Source organism: Notothenia rossii (genome assembly GCF_949606895.1).
Source record: "Notothenia rossii genome assembly, chromosome: 4".
In the NCBI taxonomy this organism is placed as follows: domain Eukaryota; kingdom Metazoa; phylum Chordata; class Actinopteri; order Perciformes; family Nototheniidae; genus Notothenia; species Notothenia rossii.
In genome coordinates, this window is record NC_136902.1 from 93,109,860 (window position 1) to 93,125,672 (window position 15,813).

The 15,813-nt window shown below is 41.6% G+C and overlaps 1 protein-coding gene across 1 annotated transcript in view; it reads right to left on the bottom strand.

Moving 5' to 3' along the window:
* Positions 1 to 987: 987 nt before the first annotated feature.
* supt5h (SPT5 homolog, DSIF elongation factor subunit) overlaps positions 988 to 15,813 on the bottom strand; it is a 46,949-nt gene continuing 32,123 nt past the window's right edge. The window contains exons 19-28 of the mRNA XM_079673908.1: positions 14,207 to 14,291; positions 9,208 to 9,351; positions 7,447 to 7,549; positions 6,665 to 6,792; positions 6,300 to 6,408; positions 5,259 to 5,417; positions 4,230 to 4,398; positions 2,519 to 2,716; positions 2,215 to 2,310; positions 988 to 1,767 (exon numbers count right to left, since the gene is read on the bottom strand). Of these exons, the coding sequence (XP_079530034.1) occupies positions 1,627 to 1,767; positions 2,215 to 2,310; positions 2,519 to 2,716; positions 4,230 to 4,398; positions 5,259 to 5,417; positions 6,300 to 6,408; positions 6,665 to 6,792; positions 7,447 to 7,549; positions 9,208 to 9,351; positions 14,207 to 14,291 (1,332 nt within the window). The 3' untranslated portion in view covers positions 988 to 1,626. The remainder of the gene's footprint in view (positions 1,768 to 2,214; positions 2,311 to 2,518; positions 2,717 to 4,229; positions 4,399 to 5,258; positions 5,418 to 6,299; positions 6,409 to 6,664; positions 6,793 to 7,446; positions 7,550 to 9,207; positions 9,352 to 14,206; positions 14,292 to 15,813) is intronic.

Consider the following 15,813-nt stretch of genomic DNA (forward strand, 5'->3'; position numbering starts at 1 on the left):
TGTAGTAGTAATTTGCAGTTGTGGTAGTAGTAAATGTAGTAGGCTAATAGGTGTAGTAGTAGTATTTGTAGTTGTAGCAGCAGTAGTAGTATTCATAATAATAGTAGTAATACTAGTAGTAGTACATGTCCCCCCCAGGAGAGGGAGGTACGGTTCCAGGTGAAGGTCCCGCTCTCTCACAACCTGATGGTGGGCTGTGATCACCATGGCAACACTAAACCGCCCCCATAAATGTTTTGAAGTCTTTTGACTTTGCTAAGCTCTGGAAATGTGAGGATAACATGTCCTAAAAATGTGTGAAAAATAGAAGAGCGAAATGTCAAAAAAGTGTGGAACAAATATCTCCCAAAAGGTGTGGAAAATGAGTATGTTTTTTTGTTTCAATTGTGAGAAAAGTCAAGAAAATATGTAAAAAACATTTTTGAAAAAGCGTTAAAAAAAAAAAAAAATCCAGAATGTGTAAAAAATATATTGAAAAAGGAGAAAATATCCAGAAAATGTGCAAATTTTTTATTTTTTAATAAACAAACCTTTGAAAATGTACCAAGAAATCCACATTACTAATGACCACATGTCAGAGATCTCATGTAAAGCCAACCCAACCGTGTCGTTACAATATCGACATCAAAGTAGATTTTTAATTTTTCTACATATCTACTACACATACTTTTCTGAAATAATGTAATGTTTATCTCCAAATATTCCTGTTTAGGTGAATTGTGTGTTGATGTTGAATGACTTTATGAAGTGTAATAGCAGTCAATAGGACGTTGTATAAAGTATTCAAAGCAGACCGTTTTTAAACACGGTGAAGATTTTTGATCTCATCATTTTTTGGAAATAAACGACGGCTTTTGGACTTCACCAAACTCTGGAACCATTTCCTCATCCCTATCTGACACTGCACAAACACAAGACCCGTTGATTGTAATTATAAAACGTTCTGTATGAAGGTGTGGTCGTAATGAAACCCACATGGAGACGAGCTTCACTGGTTGACAGTTTATTGACATGTTACACTTCTTTAACCCCTTCTCCACCGAGGAAAAACAAAAAGACAGAACATTCAGAGAGCACTAAAAACAGATTCAGACCAGCAGGCAGAGTACAGCCCAGATAAAAATAAAAGACCAGAGAGAGAGAGAGAGAGCTGCTGTGTGTGTGTGTGATGGTTTCTGGAAAACAAAGCAACACACACACACAAAGCCAGATATACGGACGCCTCACACACACTGCTGTAAAAAGGTGAGGTTCTTTTGGTGTGGAGCTTCTCAAAAACTAAATTCCCAACACTTTTCCCCCACATTGTAGTGAGTTAATACGTGGTCAACACTTCCTGCTGTGTGTGTGTGTGTGTGTGTGTGTGTGTGTGTGTGTGTGTGTGTGTGTGTGTGTGTGATGGTTTCTGGTAAACAAAGTAACACACACACACACACACACTCTGAGCCAGATATATGGACGCCTCACACACACTGCTGAAGAATGAGAGGATCTTTTGGTGTGGAACTTCTCAAAAAACTAAATTCCCGACATTGCAGTGAGTTAATACGCAGCGAACACTTCCCTCTGAGTCTGAGTGTGTGTGTGTGTGTGTGTGTGTGTGTGTGTGTGTGTGTGTGTGTGTCCTCAGTGCTCCAGGCGGCCCAGGAAGCGCAGGTTGAGGATCTTCAGCTGGTCGTCCAGCTCCATCCGCACGATGCCGTCGTCTCCGTCGATACTGAGCAGGATCCCCGTGGCCTCTCTGTCCTCGCCCAGGATCACCTTCACCTGCAGAGAGGAGGGGCATCAGCGTCACCATGGCAACACACTGCTTTACGTCTTAGTTTATATGTTATTAATAGCAGCTGGATGACTGTGGAAGTCCCTCGATGTGTGCAAGTTAAATATTAAACCACATGTGGAATTTGATGTCAGAAAAGGAAAATACAAGACCAGAGTATAGTGTTCAAAAACAAGTCATGAAAAAGTCTTAAAATGAAAGTCAGAAAAATGTTCAGTTTTGTGAGTCATCAAAACTCTAAATAACAAAAAAGACATTGTATAAAGTATAATATGTCATAGTAAGGTCAGAACAAGTTAAATTATAATATGTCATATGACAGCGTGTCGTAAAATAAATAATCATAATGTAGTGTTGAAATGTCTTAGTTTGCACTTTAGTCCCTTATGGGGGAAGGGTCCATCCAAAAGGTAGAGGAGGAGGAGGAAGGGTACCTTGTTGTTCTTGGTGGGGGTGACGGGCTCCAGGTGATCGCTGCTGATGCTGACCACCTTCTCTGACTCCTGCATGAACACCGAGCACATCCCACCCTACACACACACACACACACACACACACACACAGTTAATGCTGTCGTACAGAAACACACACTGCAACCGAACAGAAGCTTAAAAACAATATAACACATATTTGACTTCTTATAAAATGTTAACATTGGTAACTGTGTGTGTGTGTGTGTGTGTGTGTGTGTGTGTGTGTGTGTGTGTGTGTGTGTGTGTGTGTGTGTGTGTGTGTTACCGTGACGCTCCGGATGACTCCGCTCTGCCCCATCAGGTCCATGAAGGAGTCTTTGATCTTCACTAAGATGTCGGGCGTGACCCAGTCGCTGCCGCCCTGCTCGATGTTGGACCCGGGCGTGTGAGGGTTGTACCCTCCGGGGGAGGGGGCTCCGGGGGTCATCGGACTGTACCCCACTGGACTGGGACTGGGACTGGCCTGGGGGGGGAGAGGGGGGAGAGATACTACTGGTTAGATCTGAACCAATAATCACCATTCAATAAAGCAGGGTTCCTGCAGGTTTCACCAACTCAAATGTGAGACCCTTTGAGACCCTTTAAGACCCTGTGAGACCCTTTAAAGACCCTTTAAAGACCCTTTGAGACCCTTTGAGACCCTTTGAGACCCTTTAAGACCCTGTGAGACCCTTTAAAGACCCTTTAAAGACCCTTTGAGACCCTTTGAGACCATTTGAGACCATTTAAGACCCTTTGAGACCCTTTGAAACCCTTTGAGACCCTTTGAGACCCTTTGAATATCATTTAAGACCAGGGGATCATTGCACTCAAAAGGTGTTACGTTTGTAACTTTAAGACTATATATAAATATACAAATATATAAATATACAAATATACAAATATATGTATTATATGACTTTATTGGCTCGGCGTTGGTTGGTATCAGTTCTCTTAATAACTTCATAAATAACTACGTCTGAAAGCAGAGGTCTGGGGCACCAAACGTTTGAAAGGCTCACTTTGTATCACCGTATTGAATGTTGCCTTAGTGTTAGAAATGTCCCGATCCGATCACGTGATCGGGGATCGGAGCCGATCACGTGATTTACAAAAGATCGGAATCGGGAGAAAAAAAATTGGGGATCGGGATTCTTTTTATTTTATTTTTTTTATAAATACTTTTTTTTAAATGTTGTATTCAATGTTACAAAACAAAAATGACCATATTCAAGTCTTAAAGTCATCCTGAGGCCTTAGTTTTGGTTTCAAATGACAGAACATCATGTATGTGTTGCTTCTTTGGGGCTTGTTTTCATAGACCTGCTTATTTCTCTCAAATCTGGCAACAGAGTGGGCGCAGTGTCTAATTGTAGCAGTAAGCTAACGAGTACTGAAAGCTTTATTTAGTTTTGATCCAAGGCTGCACAACTGAACTGATCCAATGCTGCTGTGAAAGAAAGAAGCTATATCCATGTTGGAAAGAATATCCAATTTAAATAAAAAAATAACCTTAAGGGACAACTTGAATGCTTTTTTTCTCTTAATGCATTGCATAAAGATCGGATCGGGAAAAATCGGTATCGGCAAATTGTCAAAATCAAATGATCGGAATCGGATCGGGAGCAAAAAAAGGTGATCGGGACATCCCTACCTAGGGTACATTATTTCATTTCATATTCTGCTCTTGTACATATCCTATTCCGCGAGCTGGTCTGGATCTGTTGTTAGGGTTAATAGGTCAATAGACTGTCAGCCAGTGAGGCTCGTCTCCATGCGGGGGTTCTTACGGCTATAAACCTCTTCATACATAACGTTTTATCATGAAACTCTAGACAGTACTCGTTAGAACCTCACCATTAACCCGATTCAGACGAATCAAAGGAATATGAACGCTGTTGACGTTTGATTTGATATATGTTGCATCGTTGGAGGAGCTCAGGTCAGAAGAATGTGCATATAACGATGAAACCTTTGAAATGAAAATGTCTGATTACCTGGTACGCCATGGGGGAGGGGGTGGGGTGGTAGCTGGCGGGGGAATGTGTGTTCTGGTATCCCACCGGAGAGGGCGCCACCTGGTGGTAGCTCTGAGGGGAGGGGCTGGGCTGGTAGGAGCCCTGAGGGGAGGGGGCGGCGTACGGAGAGTACTGCTCCGTGTTGTACCTGCACACACACAGAGAGAGAGAGAGAGAGAGAGAGAGAGAGAGAGAGAGAGAGAGAGAGAGAGAGAGAGAGAGAGAGAGAGAGAGAGAGAGACACACACACACACACACACACACACACACACACACACATCGTTAGAGGGTCTGAACTAGTGTTACTGTCGTTGACTGAAACTATGACGCAACGTGTTCGTTAAAGAGCTTTTTTGCCATGACTAAGACGAGACGGCCCCGATGTCAGTAAACAATAACCGTAACGATATCAACATGGAATATCGTTGAGGAAAAAGGACGAGCTTAAAATGTAGTTTACATTAACAAAAAGTAGACTAAAGTAATAGTTAGTTTTCTTTGACTAAAATACGACTGAAATGCTCAGACTTTCAGTCGACTAAAACTTGAATAAATCAAACAGGATGAAATTGATAAATATGACTAAAACCAACAAGGACATTGGACACAGGATGAGACTAAATGAAAAACCTGGAGGCGTCACACAGATAGATTTCAACATGTTACTGCTGGTGTTCTCCTCTGGACTTAAAGGGGCCCTATCATGCTTTGTGGGGGGTTCCCTTCCCTGCAGTGTGCTCTAAAGGGGGTTAGGTGTTAGTGCATGTAAACGGTCTGCAGAGGCTGACATCTTAAGATCACAATTACCTACGGAAATCTCCTCTCAAAAACAATTGTCTAAAACCTGATATTTATAACTGATTAAAACAATGAAGGAAAATGAATAAAGCAGTTTCACTTCATGAGTCAGTGTTTTCAAGAAGTCAAGACTAACATTTGAATTTGACACCAAAATGGGACAAAGCATTTGAAACACGTTTGCTGTTGACTGAGTGTGTTGAGACTCACATAGCAGGCGTGCCCGGCGTCTGAGGGTTGTACTGAGGGTTAACCTGAGGAGAGGGGACCTCTGGGTACCCGGGGGTCTGGGGGTTGGGGGTCCCGGTGTAACCCTGAGGGGAGGGGGACGGTTCATCGTCGTACCCAAAGTCATACTCCTCGTCATTCCTGGAGAAGACAGGATAAGACCGTTAGAAATACAGAACAACGTGAAAAGAAACACACACTTATTTAAAGGTCTCCTATTATACAATCATTAGGCATATATTAAGGGTCTCAGATATATACAAATGTATAGAAAACATGTCTCCTGACACACCGGGGACAGAGTTACGTATAAAACACATCAAAAAGTGCACTTTCTATCATAGGAGCCCTTTAAAATAAATACCATGCTCTGTGTGTGTGTGTGTGTGTGTGTGTGTGTGTGTGTGTGTGTGTGTGTGTGTGTGTGTGTGTGTGTGTGTGGCACATTTCAAAATAAAAGCCCAATACAGTTCACAGGAAGCTCAGGGTTAGAATGTTTTTCAAACTAAAAGACCCAAGGGGGGACTGCATCCCAACAGGAAGCTCAGGATCATACTTGTTTTTCAAAATAAGAGCCCCATAGAGTAAGTGGCCGTTTCTCAATGTCGAGTACACCTGCTGCAGAGCCACTATTTCGTCATTGAGTGGCGCCGAAGGACTGTTTAAAGGTTTAAAGGACCTGTAAAATGCCCAGCATTCTGCGCCACTCTATGACGTGGTATACTTGAAATAGTGGCTCTGCAGCATGTGTACTCGACATTGAGAAACGGCCAGAGTATCCTTAAAGGAAGCTCCAGGTGATGCATGTTTTTCAAAATAAGAGCCCCATAGATTAAGTGTATCCTTACAGGAAGCTCCAGGTGATGCATGTTTTTCAAAACAAGAGCCCCGTCACGCATCAATACAGCTAGTGCTATAAATGCCTAGGAAATGTGAGCATGAGTGTGTGAGTGTGTGAGTGTGTGTGTGTGTGTGTGTGTGTGTGTGTGTGTGTGAGTGTGTGTGTGTGAGTGTGTGTGTTACCTGGAGGGTGTGTTGGGGTTGCTGGGGTCCCAGGCTCCACTCTGACCCGGCGTTCTGCTCCCATCATGCAATGGGGTTTGAGAGCCGTAGTGAGGCGTGCGGCTTCCAGCTGGAGGGACAACAGAGAAAGTGAGAAATATGTTTTATTTCACGGGAATTATAAGTAACTTTTTAGTTGTATTTAAAATAGCTACAGGGTTTAAACGTATAGAAATATAAATGCTAATGTGAACACACAAAAATAAAATGAAAGATAAACATATATACATATATAAATATTAGATATATGTACATGTATGTGTGAAAAGTGTGTATTTTATGTCCAGTACTTTGTGTCGAATAAAGATAATTATTCCCCCTCTCACCTTCCTGTACGGGCGTCTGAGAGCCGTACATGGGCGTTCTGGATCCCGTCCCGTACATCGGAGTCTGGGATCCGTACATCGGGGTGCGGCCGTGAGTCGAGGTCTGCCCGCTGTGCCTCTTAGCCCCCCTGAGGTGGAGAGGATGGAGGTCAATGTGAGGTTAGAGAGATGGCAAAAGTACACACATCCTTCACTCAAGTAGAAGTACAGATACTCGTGTTTAAAAATACTCTGGTGGAAGTAGAAGTACTGACTAAACTTCTTTACTCAAGTGAAAGTAAAGAACTTTGAAATGTACTTCAGTAAAAAGTACCCATAACTAGCAGCTGTTTTAAAGAGTACCTGACCTCCCTTTATATTAATAGAACAATAATGTCATTGTTAGCTAATGAATGTTTCCATGGTGACCAACGGCAACATGACAACGTTTTCATTGGTCCCTCTTCTTTAGAGAAGACCAGGAAATGATGGATACACGGATCGTGTTCAAATCAATAGGCACGCAATGACTCTAAATAATAATGATCACGCCACCAAACACACATTCAGACTAAAGGAACCAGCCTGTTTGGAAAATGTAAGCCTGTTTGTTCATTGCCATATCTAAACTGTGGCTAATGTGCACATGATGATAAAGCCTTGCAACTAGACTGCCTAAGGACTGCAGATGGAAATGAGCTATTAGCTACAATCTGGCATAACTGCTCTCTTCTCTGGGATCAATGTATGTGTATGCATGGTCCTTGTTGAAATGATTATATAATAATAATAATGTTTCGTACATGGTGGTGAGGCGCTGTCGATCCACTGAGATGGTCTGACAGGTCGAGTGCAGCTCAACACGCGCCGTAGACTCTGTGGCGTCCTTCACGACCCCAATGTATCCTGGGAAATGTAGGAAAATGCATCAGCATCATTCATTTAAAGAACAACAATTAGGACAGTTAAATACTTCTTTTGGACAAAATGAAAATGTTTCGACACTAAATGCAAACAATTGGGGTGAAGCAGAATATTTGGTTGGGTAAAAATATGTTGTGAGTTTTATATCACATATCAATAGATGTTGACTTTTGGATTTAAAAATATAAAAAATGTTTTAAAAGTGTCTGAAACGTCTGAAGAATGTTTGAAAAATATTTTAAAAACATACATATCCACCACTGGTATCTAATAGTACACATAATAAAACATTAATGCATCCTAATCTTTATCTGACACAGCTCACAAAGAGTGTTTCCAGTGTCTCACATTTTCTAATTTTTTTTTTAAGTGTCTAAATGTTTGGACAAATTGTCAAAAAAAAAAAAAAAGGGAACATGTCAGAAAAACAGGATGATTTTTTCCAAAAGTTGTCAACAAATAAATGTTTTAAAAAACTTGAAAAATATGACAAACATAACAGAAAAAAGGGTCCGAAATGAGAATACAAAAAGTCTTAAACGTGAGAAAAATTTCTGAACAAATAGTCCGTTCAAAAAGTTTCGGCACCACTTTACAATAAGACTACCCTGATAAAGAGTTTACGAATAGTTTGAAATTAATTGATTAATTAGGTTGTGAACACTTTATGAATCATTAATAACCCTTTTACAAGACATGAGATAAACAGGGCAACTGTGACCGGTTGCTTGCCAAATAGTGAGCCCACATTTATCTGTACTGTAAGTAGCCAATATAAGGCTTAGTCATCTTGCCAAATAGTGAGCCCACATTTATCCATACTCTAAGTAGCCAATATAAGGCTTAGTCATCTTGCCAAATAGTGAGCCCACATTTATCCGTACTGTAAGTAGCCAATATAAGGCTTAGTCATCTTGCCAAATAGTGAGCCCACATTTATCTGCACTGTAAGTAGCCAATATAAGGCTTAGTCATCTTGCCAAATAGTGAGCTCACATTTATCTGTACTGTAAGTAGCCAATATAAGGCTTAGTCATCTTGCCAAATAGTGAGCCCACATGTATCTGTACTGCTAAGCCTTATATTGGCTACCTAGATTACTTTGTCTTCTTCATCAGCCAGCATCCTTGGTATCTGTTGTTCACTGACTTGATTCTCGCTAAGTAGCCAATATAAGGCTTAGTCATCTTGCCAAATAGTGAGCGTATGTTAGAACAATAAATGGTTCTTAATGATTCATAAAGTGTAATTCACTAGTAGAATGAAGTGGTATAAAAACGGTTTTATCCCAGCAGCTCTTGCAAAAATTAACACATCATAGAAGTGTCACACAGATGCCTATTTTTTATTTATTTATTTATTTATGAATTTTGAATGTCCATGTTTGTACAAGCGTTTTCCTTCTTAAAATGTTTTTTGAAATATTTTTGAGATTTGGTTGCTTGCCAAATAGTGAGCCCACATGTATCTGTACTGCTAAGCCTTATATTGGCTACTTAGCGAGAATCAACAGATACCAAGGATGCTGGCTGATGAAGAACACAAAGTAAGCGAGGTAAAAATTGCATATCCACCACTGGAGTTTAATATAAAAAATAATAACACCTTAATAATCTGTATGAATGTCTCCAGTGTCTCACCTTTGTAAGGACCCTGCGAGATGCGGACGGTTTGACCAATCAGATCGTTGTCTCTTCGTCCTCGACCCCGCCCCATTCCTCCTCCTCCACCTCCCCCCCCACCTCCTCCTCCTCCTCCTCCACCTCCTCCTCTCTGTGGAGAACCTGCAGAACGAAAAACACAGTTCATTAAAACACCTTAATTGATGCCCGCCAGTGTAAGCAGCGGCTGCCGCTCAGACCATAGTCAGACATTTAAAACCAATCAAAGTTCTTCTTCATTCAGTTTTATTGAGACTTATACAACGATGCAGACCAACGAGATGAAGACTTCTGAGTTTAGAGTTTTCAGTTTGGGGAGTTGAGTTAAAACTAAACTTTTTAGATACGTGTGTGTAAGTGTGTGTGTGTGTGTGTGTGTGTGTGTGTGTGTGTGTGTGTGTGTGTGTGTGTGTGTGTGTGTGTGTGTGTGTGTGTGTTTCTCAATCTCGAGTAAAGCTGCTCCAGAGCCACTCTTTCAAGCATGCTACGTCATCGAGTGCCGCCGAAGTACTGTTCCGATGTCAAGCATACTTGGAATTCTACCGAGCCCGGCGTACTTCGTTTGGAGACATTTTGAGGCTGCACATGTGTAGACTCTGCGGTCTTAAAATCCCCACAATGCTTTGCGCACGGACCAATTTCCCCAAATCTGTGGCGGAAAATGTAAGGCGGGGCCTCTCATATGACGCACACTTGCTAGCCTGTTCCACTCTTTGTTTTCCGAATGTCAGGAAGGATTCTTGCCTCGCTTCTGAAGCAAGACGTTCGGAAGACATGTGCCACCAAGCAAGCGTACTCGAGATTGAGAAAGACCCAGTGTGTGCGTGAGTGAGTGAGTGAGTGTGTGTGTTTATATGAATATTTACGTGTTATCTAATTAAAATGTTATTCATTCATTGAATCCTCTAATTCCACATTTCAATCAAACTTCTTACATTTATATCATATTTTTTATTGCATCTTTAATTGCACATTTTCTCTTTAAAACTCTTCTATTTCTCTAAATATTTGGATTTTATTTGGTTTTAAAATGTAGTAATTATCAGAAAACTAAGCTCCTCCGGGATGAAGGAAGTCCCCGAGGCTTTGACGCCAGACACTAAAACTCCAGGCCAAGAGGAAATCCTTTAAGTGTGAGATTTGGATTCACTGGGTGAGATAAATGTGTTTCCCATTACAACAGCTGCAGCCTTCCAAGAAACTATAAACCCTGAAACATTAACTAATATGTGGCTGTGGCCTCTCGTCAGATTTACTGAGGTAAGAGAGACCCTAGAGCAGGGGGGTCAAACTCAATTTCATCGTGGGCCACATCAGCATCATGTTAGCACTCAAAGGGCCGGTTTCATATTTAAGAATATATAAAAATGTATGCTGTCAAAATTATCGCGTTAACGGCGGTAATTAATTTTTGGAATTAATCGCGTTAAAATATTTAACGCATTTAACGCATGCGCAGAATGGCCCGCCCCATCCATCCCACCAGTGGCAGCGCGAGGGTATGACTGGGGTAGGCTACACCCATACAAAGAAATGTCTTAGCCCCACCATGAACAATGATGTTAAAGTAAGCTAAATAAAGTCCGCCAACTCGCGCTGAGTAAATCACACAGACAGCAGTTAGTCAGATTGATTTCAGTAGCCACTTGTCTGGAAATACTGAAGACTAGAAACGGTTTTGAAAACGTTTGTCATGTAGTGATCGTCTTCTCAATAGAACATCTTTGATAATGTCTTCTGGCCAATCAGAATCAAGATAACGGCTTGGTGTTGTTGCAGGAAGTCCCGACGGAGAATACTTTTGCTGTAGTACATCTCTATACATCGATACAACATTACGTAATGAATTAAGACCCCACGGTTTGATGTTTGATAGGTGTGTGGGCTGTCTTTCATTTTGACACACAGAACAATGTTATAATAAACATACTGCATGTTAACTGGATATATCCTCCTTCTTTCATTTATCTTTCCATTCCCACAACAATATACATAAAGAAATGGCATATTTTGGACATAGTTCGAAATGTTAAGCTGTGATTAATCTGATTAAAATTTGTAATTGTTTGACAGCCCTAATAAAAATACATATATAAAATAATGTATGATATGACATCATTGCCTCTGCATTGGATTATTATCGGATAGGGTAATAACTTCATAATTCACTACGTCTGAAAGCAGGGTTAGGTAAGGGTCTCTTCAGTGAGAATTTCACAAAATGATTTAAAAAGAAAAGCCAAATTCTGGGAAGAAAAGTCAAAATCCCAAAGAAATGATGATATTTTGAAAAAAAGTCAAATTTGAGATGCATTGTGGGACATGTAGTTTATGGGCATTGTGCTTCTGTAAATCGGCATGTAACCCAATAATAAACCTGTTATATTCTTTGCAAGCTCTTGTGGGGCCACATGCGATGAAGTCACGGGCCGGATTTGGCCCCCGGGCCTTGAGTTGACACCCCCGCGCTAGAGAATGAGGAGACTAAGGGATTTAAACAAGTCTCTTCCACCTCTTTACGAACTGTGACACCTGTCCCAGAATCTCAGAGCTCAGACACTGATTGGTTCAGCAGGCGTAAAGCACATATTTTTCCTGCTGCAAATACACAGATAACTACAAAACCAGGATATTAACATCAATACAAATATTTTCCATTATTAACTTGATGTTACAATGACTGTATTTTGTGATAACATACTGTACTACTCTCTTTCTCAATATTTGTAATGTTAAAAACAGTCCTATTTTTGGTCCTTTTCTTAAATGTTTTATTTCCATACTGTGTTTTTATATATGTACCTTATGTATGTATTTACTATTCCAAAAATGTCTCAATTTGGGATCAATAAAGTACCTCTTATCTTTATATACCCCAACGCAGATATTTGTCCTGCTGCAAATACAGAAAAGAAACTACAAAACCAGGATATTAAAATCAATACAAATACTTTCCATCATTAACTGAATGTTACACTGACTGAACCATCCCTACTTTAGATAAGAATATTAAATATATATTTATTTTATAGAATTATCAGAGTATTTTCTCATATCATAATGTACTTTATTTTGATTATCCAGAATATTTTATATTGTTTATATTGTTAATATTTTATATAATATTTGACGTTTTATTTGTAATTGTTAATTCTCTTTTCCATTTTTTTAAAGTATTTAAAGTGTTTGTATTTTATTGTCTGAACACTAGGGATGGGTACCGAGCCCCGGTATTAAAGGGGCCCCGGGTCTGAATTGTTAAAGACCGTGGTTCCGTTAAGCTTCGACGTTATCGGTCTTTTTATCGGTACTGGAGACATGCAAGAAATATATGTCATATGTATGTATATTGCAGTTTTAGTGTCACCAACTCGGTTTCTAATAAGCAAAAAGACAGCAAAATGCGTCTATGATTATTTTCGATCTTTCAAATCCAGAGATCTCTCTCCCCCGTCTGTGTGTGTGCGAGGGGGCGGGGCAGTTTAAACACACACACACTGCTGCTACATGCATGCAACACACGCGGCTGCTACATGCATGCAACACACGCGGCTGCAACATGCATGCAACAAACGCGGCTGCAACATGCATGCAACACACGCGGCTGCTACATGCATGCAACACACACGCGGCTGCTACATGCATGCAACACACGCGGCTGCTACATGCATGCAACACACACGCGGCTGCTACATGCATGCAACACACGCGGCTGCTACATGCATGCAACACACACATCTGCTATATGCATGCAACACACGCGGCTGCTACATGCATGCAACACACACGGCTGCTACATGCATGCAACACACGCGGCTGCTACATTCATGCAACACACACGCAGCTGCTACATGCATGCAACACACCCGGCTGCTAGATGCATGCAACACACACACAGCTGCTACATGCATGCAACACACACGGCTGCTACATGCATGCAACACACATGGCTGCTACATGCATGCAACACACACGCGGCTGCTACATGCATGCAACACACACACACACGGCTGATAAGTGCATGTAACACACGGCTGCTACATGCATGCAACACACATGGCTGCTACATGCATGCAACACACACACGGCTGCTACATGCATGCAACACACACACGGCTGCTACATGCATGCAACACACAGCCGCTACATGCATGCAACACACACGCAGCTGCTACATGCATGCAACACACGCAGCTGCTACATGCATGCAACACACGTGGCTGCTACATGCATGCAACACACACAGCTGCTACATGCATGCAACACACACGGCTGCTACATGCATGCAACACACACGGCTGCTACATGCATGCAACACACACAGCTGCTACATGCATGCAACACACACAGCTGCTACATGCATGCAACACACACAGCTGCTACATGCATGCAACACACACAGCTGCTACATGCATGCAACACACAGCTGCTACATGCATGCAACACACACGGCTGCTACATGCATGCAACACACACAGCTGCTACATGCATGCAACACACACGGCTGCTACATGCATGCAACACACGTGTGGCTGCGACATGCATGCAACACACACACACAGCTGCAACACACGCGGCTGCTACATGCATGCTACATACATACAACACACACACGGCTGCTACATGCATGCTACATACATACAACACACACACGGCTGCTACATGCATGCAGCACGTGTATTTTTCTTTCATATTGCCACACTTGGTGTTTTATAAAAGCAATAGCTCACGACAGGCCGTGGTATATGCTCAGTACATCACAGCTAAGGGGATGAACCACGCCCTTAGCTGTGATATAATGACCATATACCACGGCTTGTCGTGAGCTATTGCTTAAGTTAAATGTTTTTATAATTGTTATGCTATGACGTTTGTATGTTGTTTTTGTCTTTGGTTTGGTTTGTGCAGCGCGTTGAGGCATTTCTTGTGATTTGGGGCTGTAATACATTTAGCTTTGATGTATTTAGAGTGTACTCACTTCCTCCCCCGTGGTGCATGGGGCTGGTGATGCGAGGACTCATAGGAGCGAATCCTCCCACCGTGAAGTTGGTCACGTCTCTGGGCTGAAAGAGAAGAAGGGAAGTCATTTAAAACATATATTGAAGGAAATATCACATTCTGAGGGTTTAATTAACACTGTACGTACGTTAAGCACAAACACGCTCTCCTTCCTCATAAAGTTATATGCATAGAGGTCACTACAGTGGACAGCTATTCAAAAGGGTTTTCTTGTATATACATTGGTTTTTTTGCATAGTTGCACCATCAGCCACTACATAGGACCCTATTGCATCATCCCATACACTGCCCCTCAGTGGAAAGTCAGTGTAAGTGCATGATACATGTCTCTAAACCAAGATGGACGACAAAAAGCCACATGGACCAAGTCACCCATCTATATCTTGCCAATCCTTTTATGGAAAGCGTCCCCTGCAGGTATAAAAAATGTGGTGACATCAAGTAACAACTAAGGAATCATATAATTCATAAATGATCAAAGTATTGATTTTATGTTTGCAGGAAATCCTGATTAACCACCTGTCCACTGCAGTGGACGTCATGCATCACTGGCTATATTTCAACTACAATTCATACTGGTACTGCTGCTGCTGTACCCAGAGCCGTCCCTCCCTACAGGCAGATCATGCAGACTGTAGGGCCTCACCTTGTGGAGGGGGCCACACCTTGCGGAGGGGGCTTCATCTGAGGCGTACCTATGCGCTTATGTGGCGCAATTAGGGTGGCGTGGCACGGTTTCGCCGCTGCAAGGCTCCACTAGCACTCATCAAATAACTGTGCGTGGGGCCTCACATTGGCTCCTGGCCCTGGTTATTCCTGAAAATACTTCATCTATAATATCTTTTTGGGCCGTAAATCAATATACTTATGTTATTATGATGTAATTTTAAGTTTGCACATCTTTATTCATAATTTTTTCAAAATGTACATCTCTTCAGTTCAAACCCTGAACGCATACTGTCCATCTGAGTGGACATTTAAAAATCTCAAGATTAAAAAATAAAAAGTTCAAATCTTGTGTTCATGCCCCAAGAGAGATAATAACACTTGGTAAAAAGATCCTGACTGAGGCTTTCATAATTCATGCAGGAAAGGGATATGCGTCAGGTGTAGGTTCTAGAGAGCTAAAGTATGAGTACTGCGGCGCTGTATAAATGAGAACATGACGCCCGTATACAAGATGGCCCCGCGGACGTAAACAACAGGAATTACAGATTTTTATTGACGACAACTACAGGGTTGTGTTATATAACAATAAAGTGTCATTATCAAGCCAAGTGTTTTGGAGCTGATTAAGGCTCCAGGCTTCTTCCAGACTACATGTGGTGAGAGCTGCTAACCGCACTAAATCTCTGCAGGCAGCAACATCGCCTCATTTAGAAACTTGTTAGCATCCTCCATTGTTAAATCCACCAGTGGGATATTTACTGACGTACAACAAAACAGCTGGTGTTAACCACAGATCTGATTATAACTAAAAACACATTCAGGAAACGGTTGATGTGAAGAGGAGGGAACAGTGAGGGGAGAAACCCAGACTCCTGTAAGGGTTTAAAGATCCCCTCT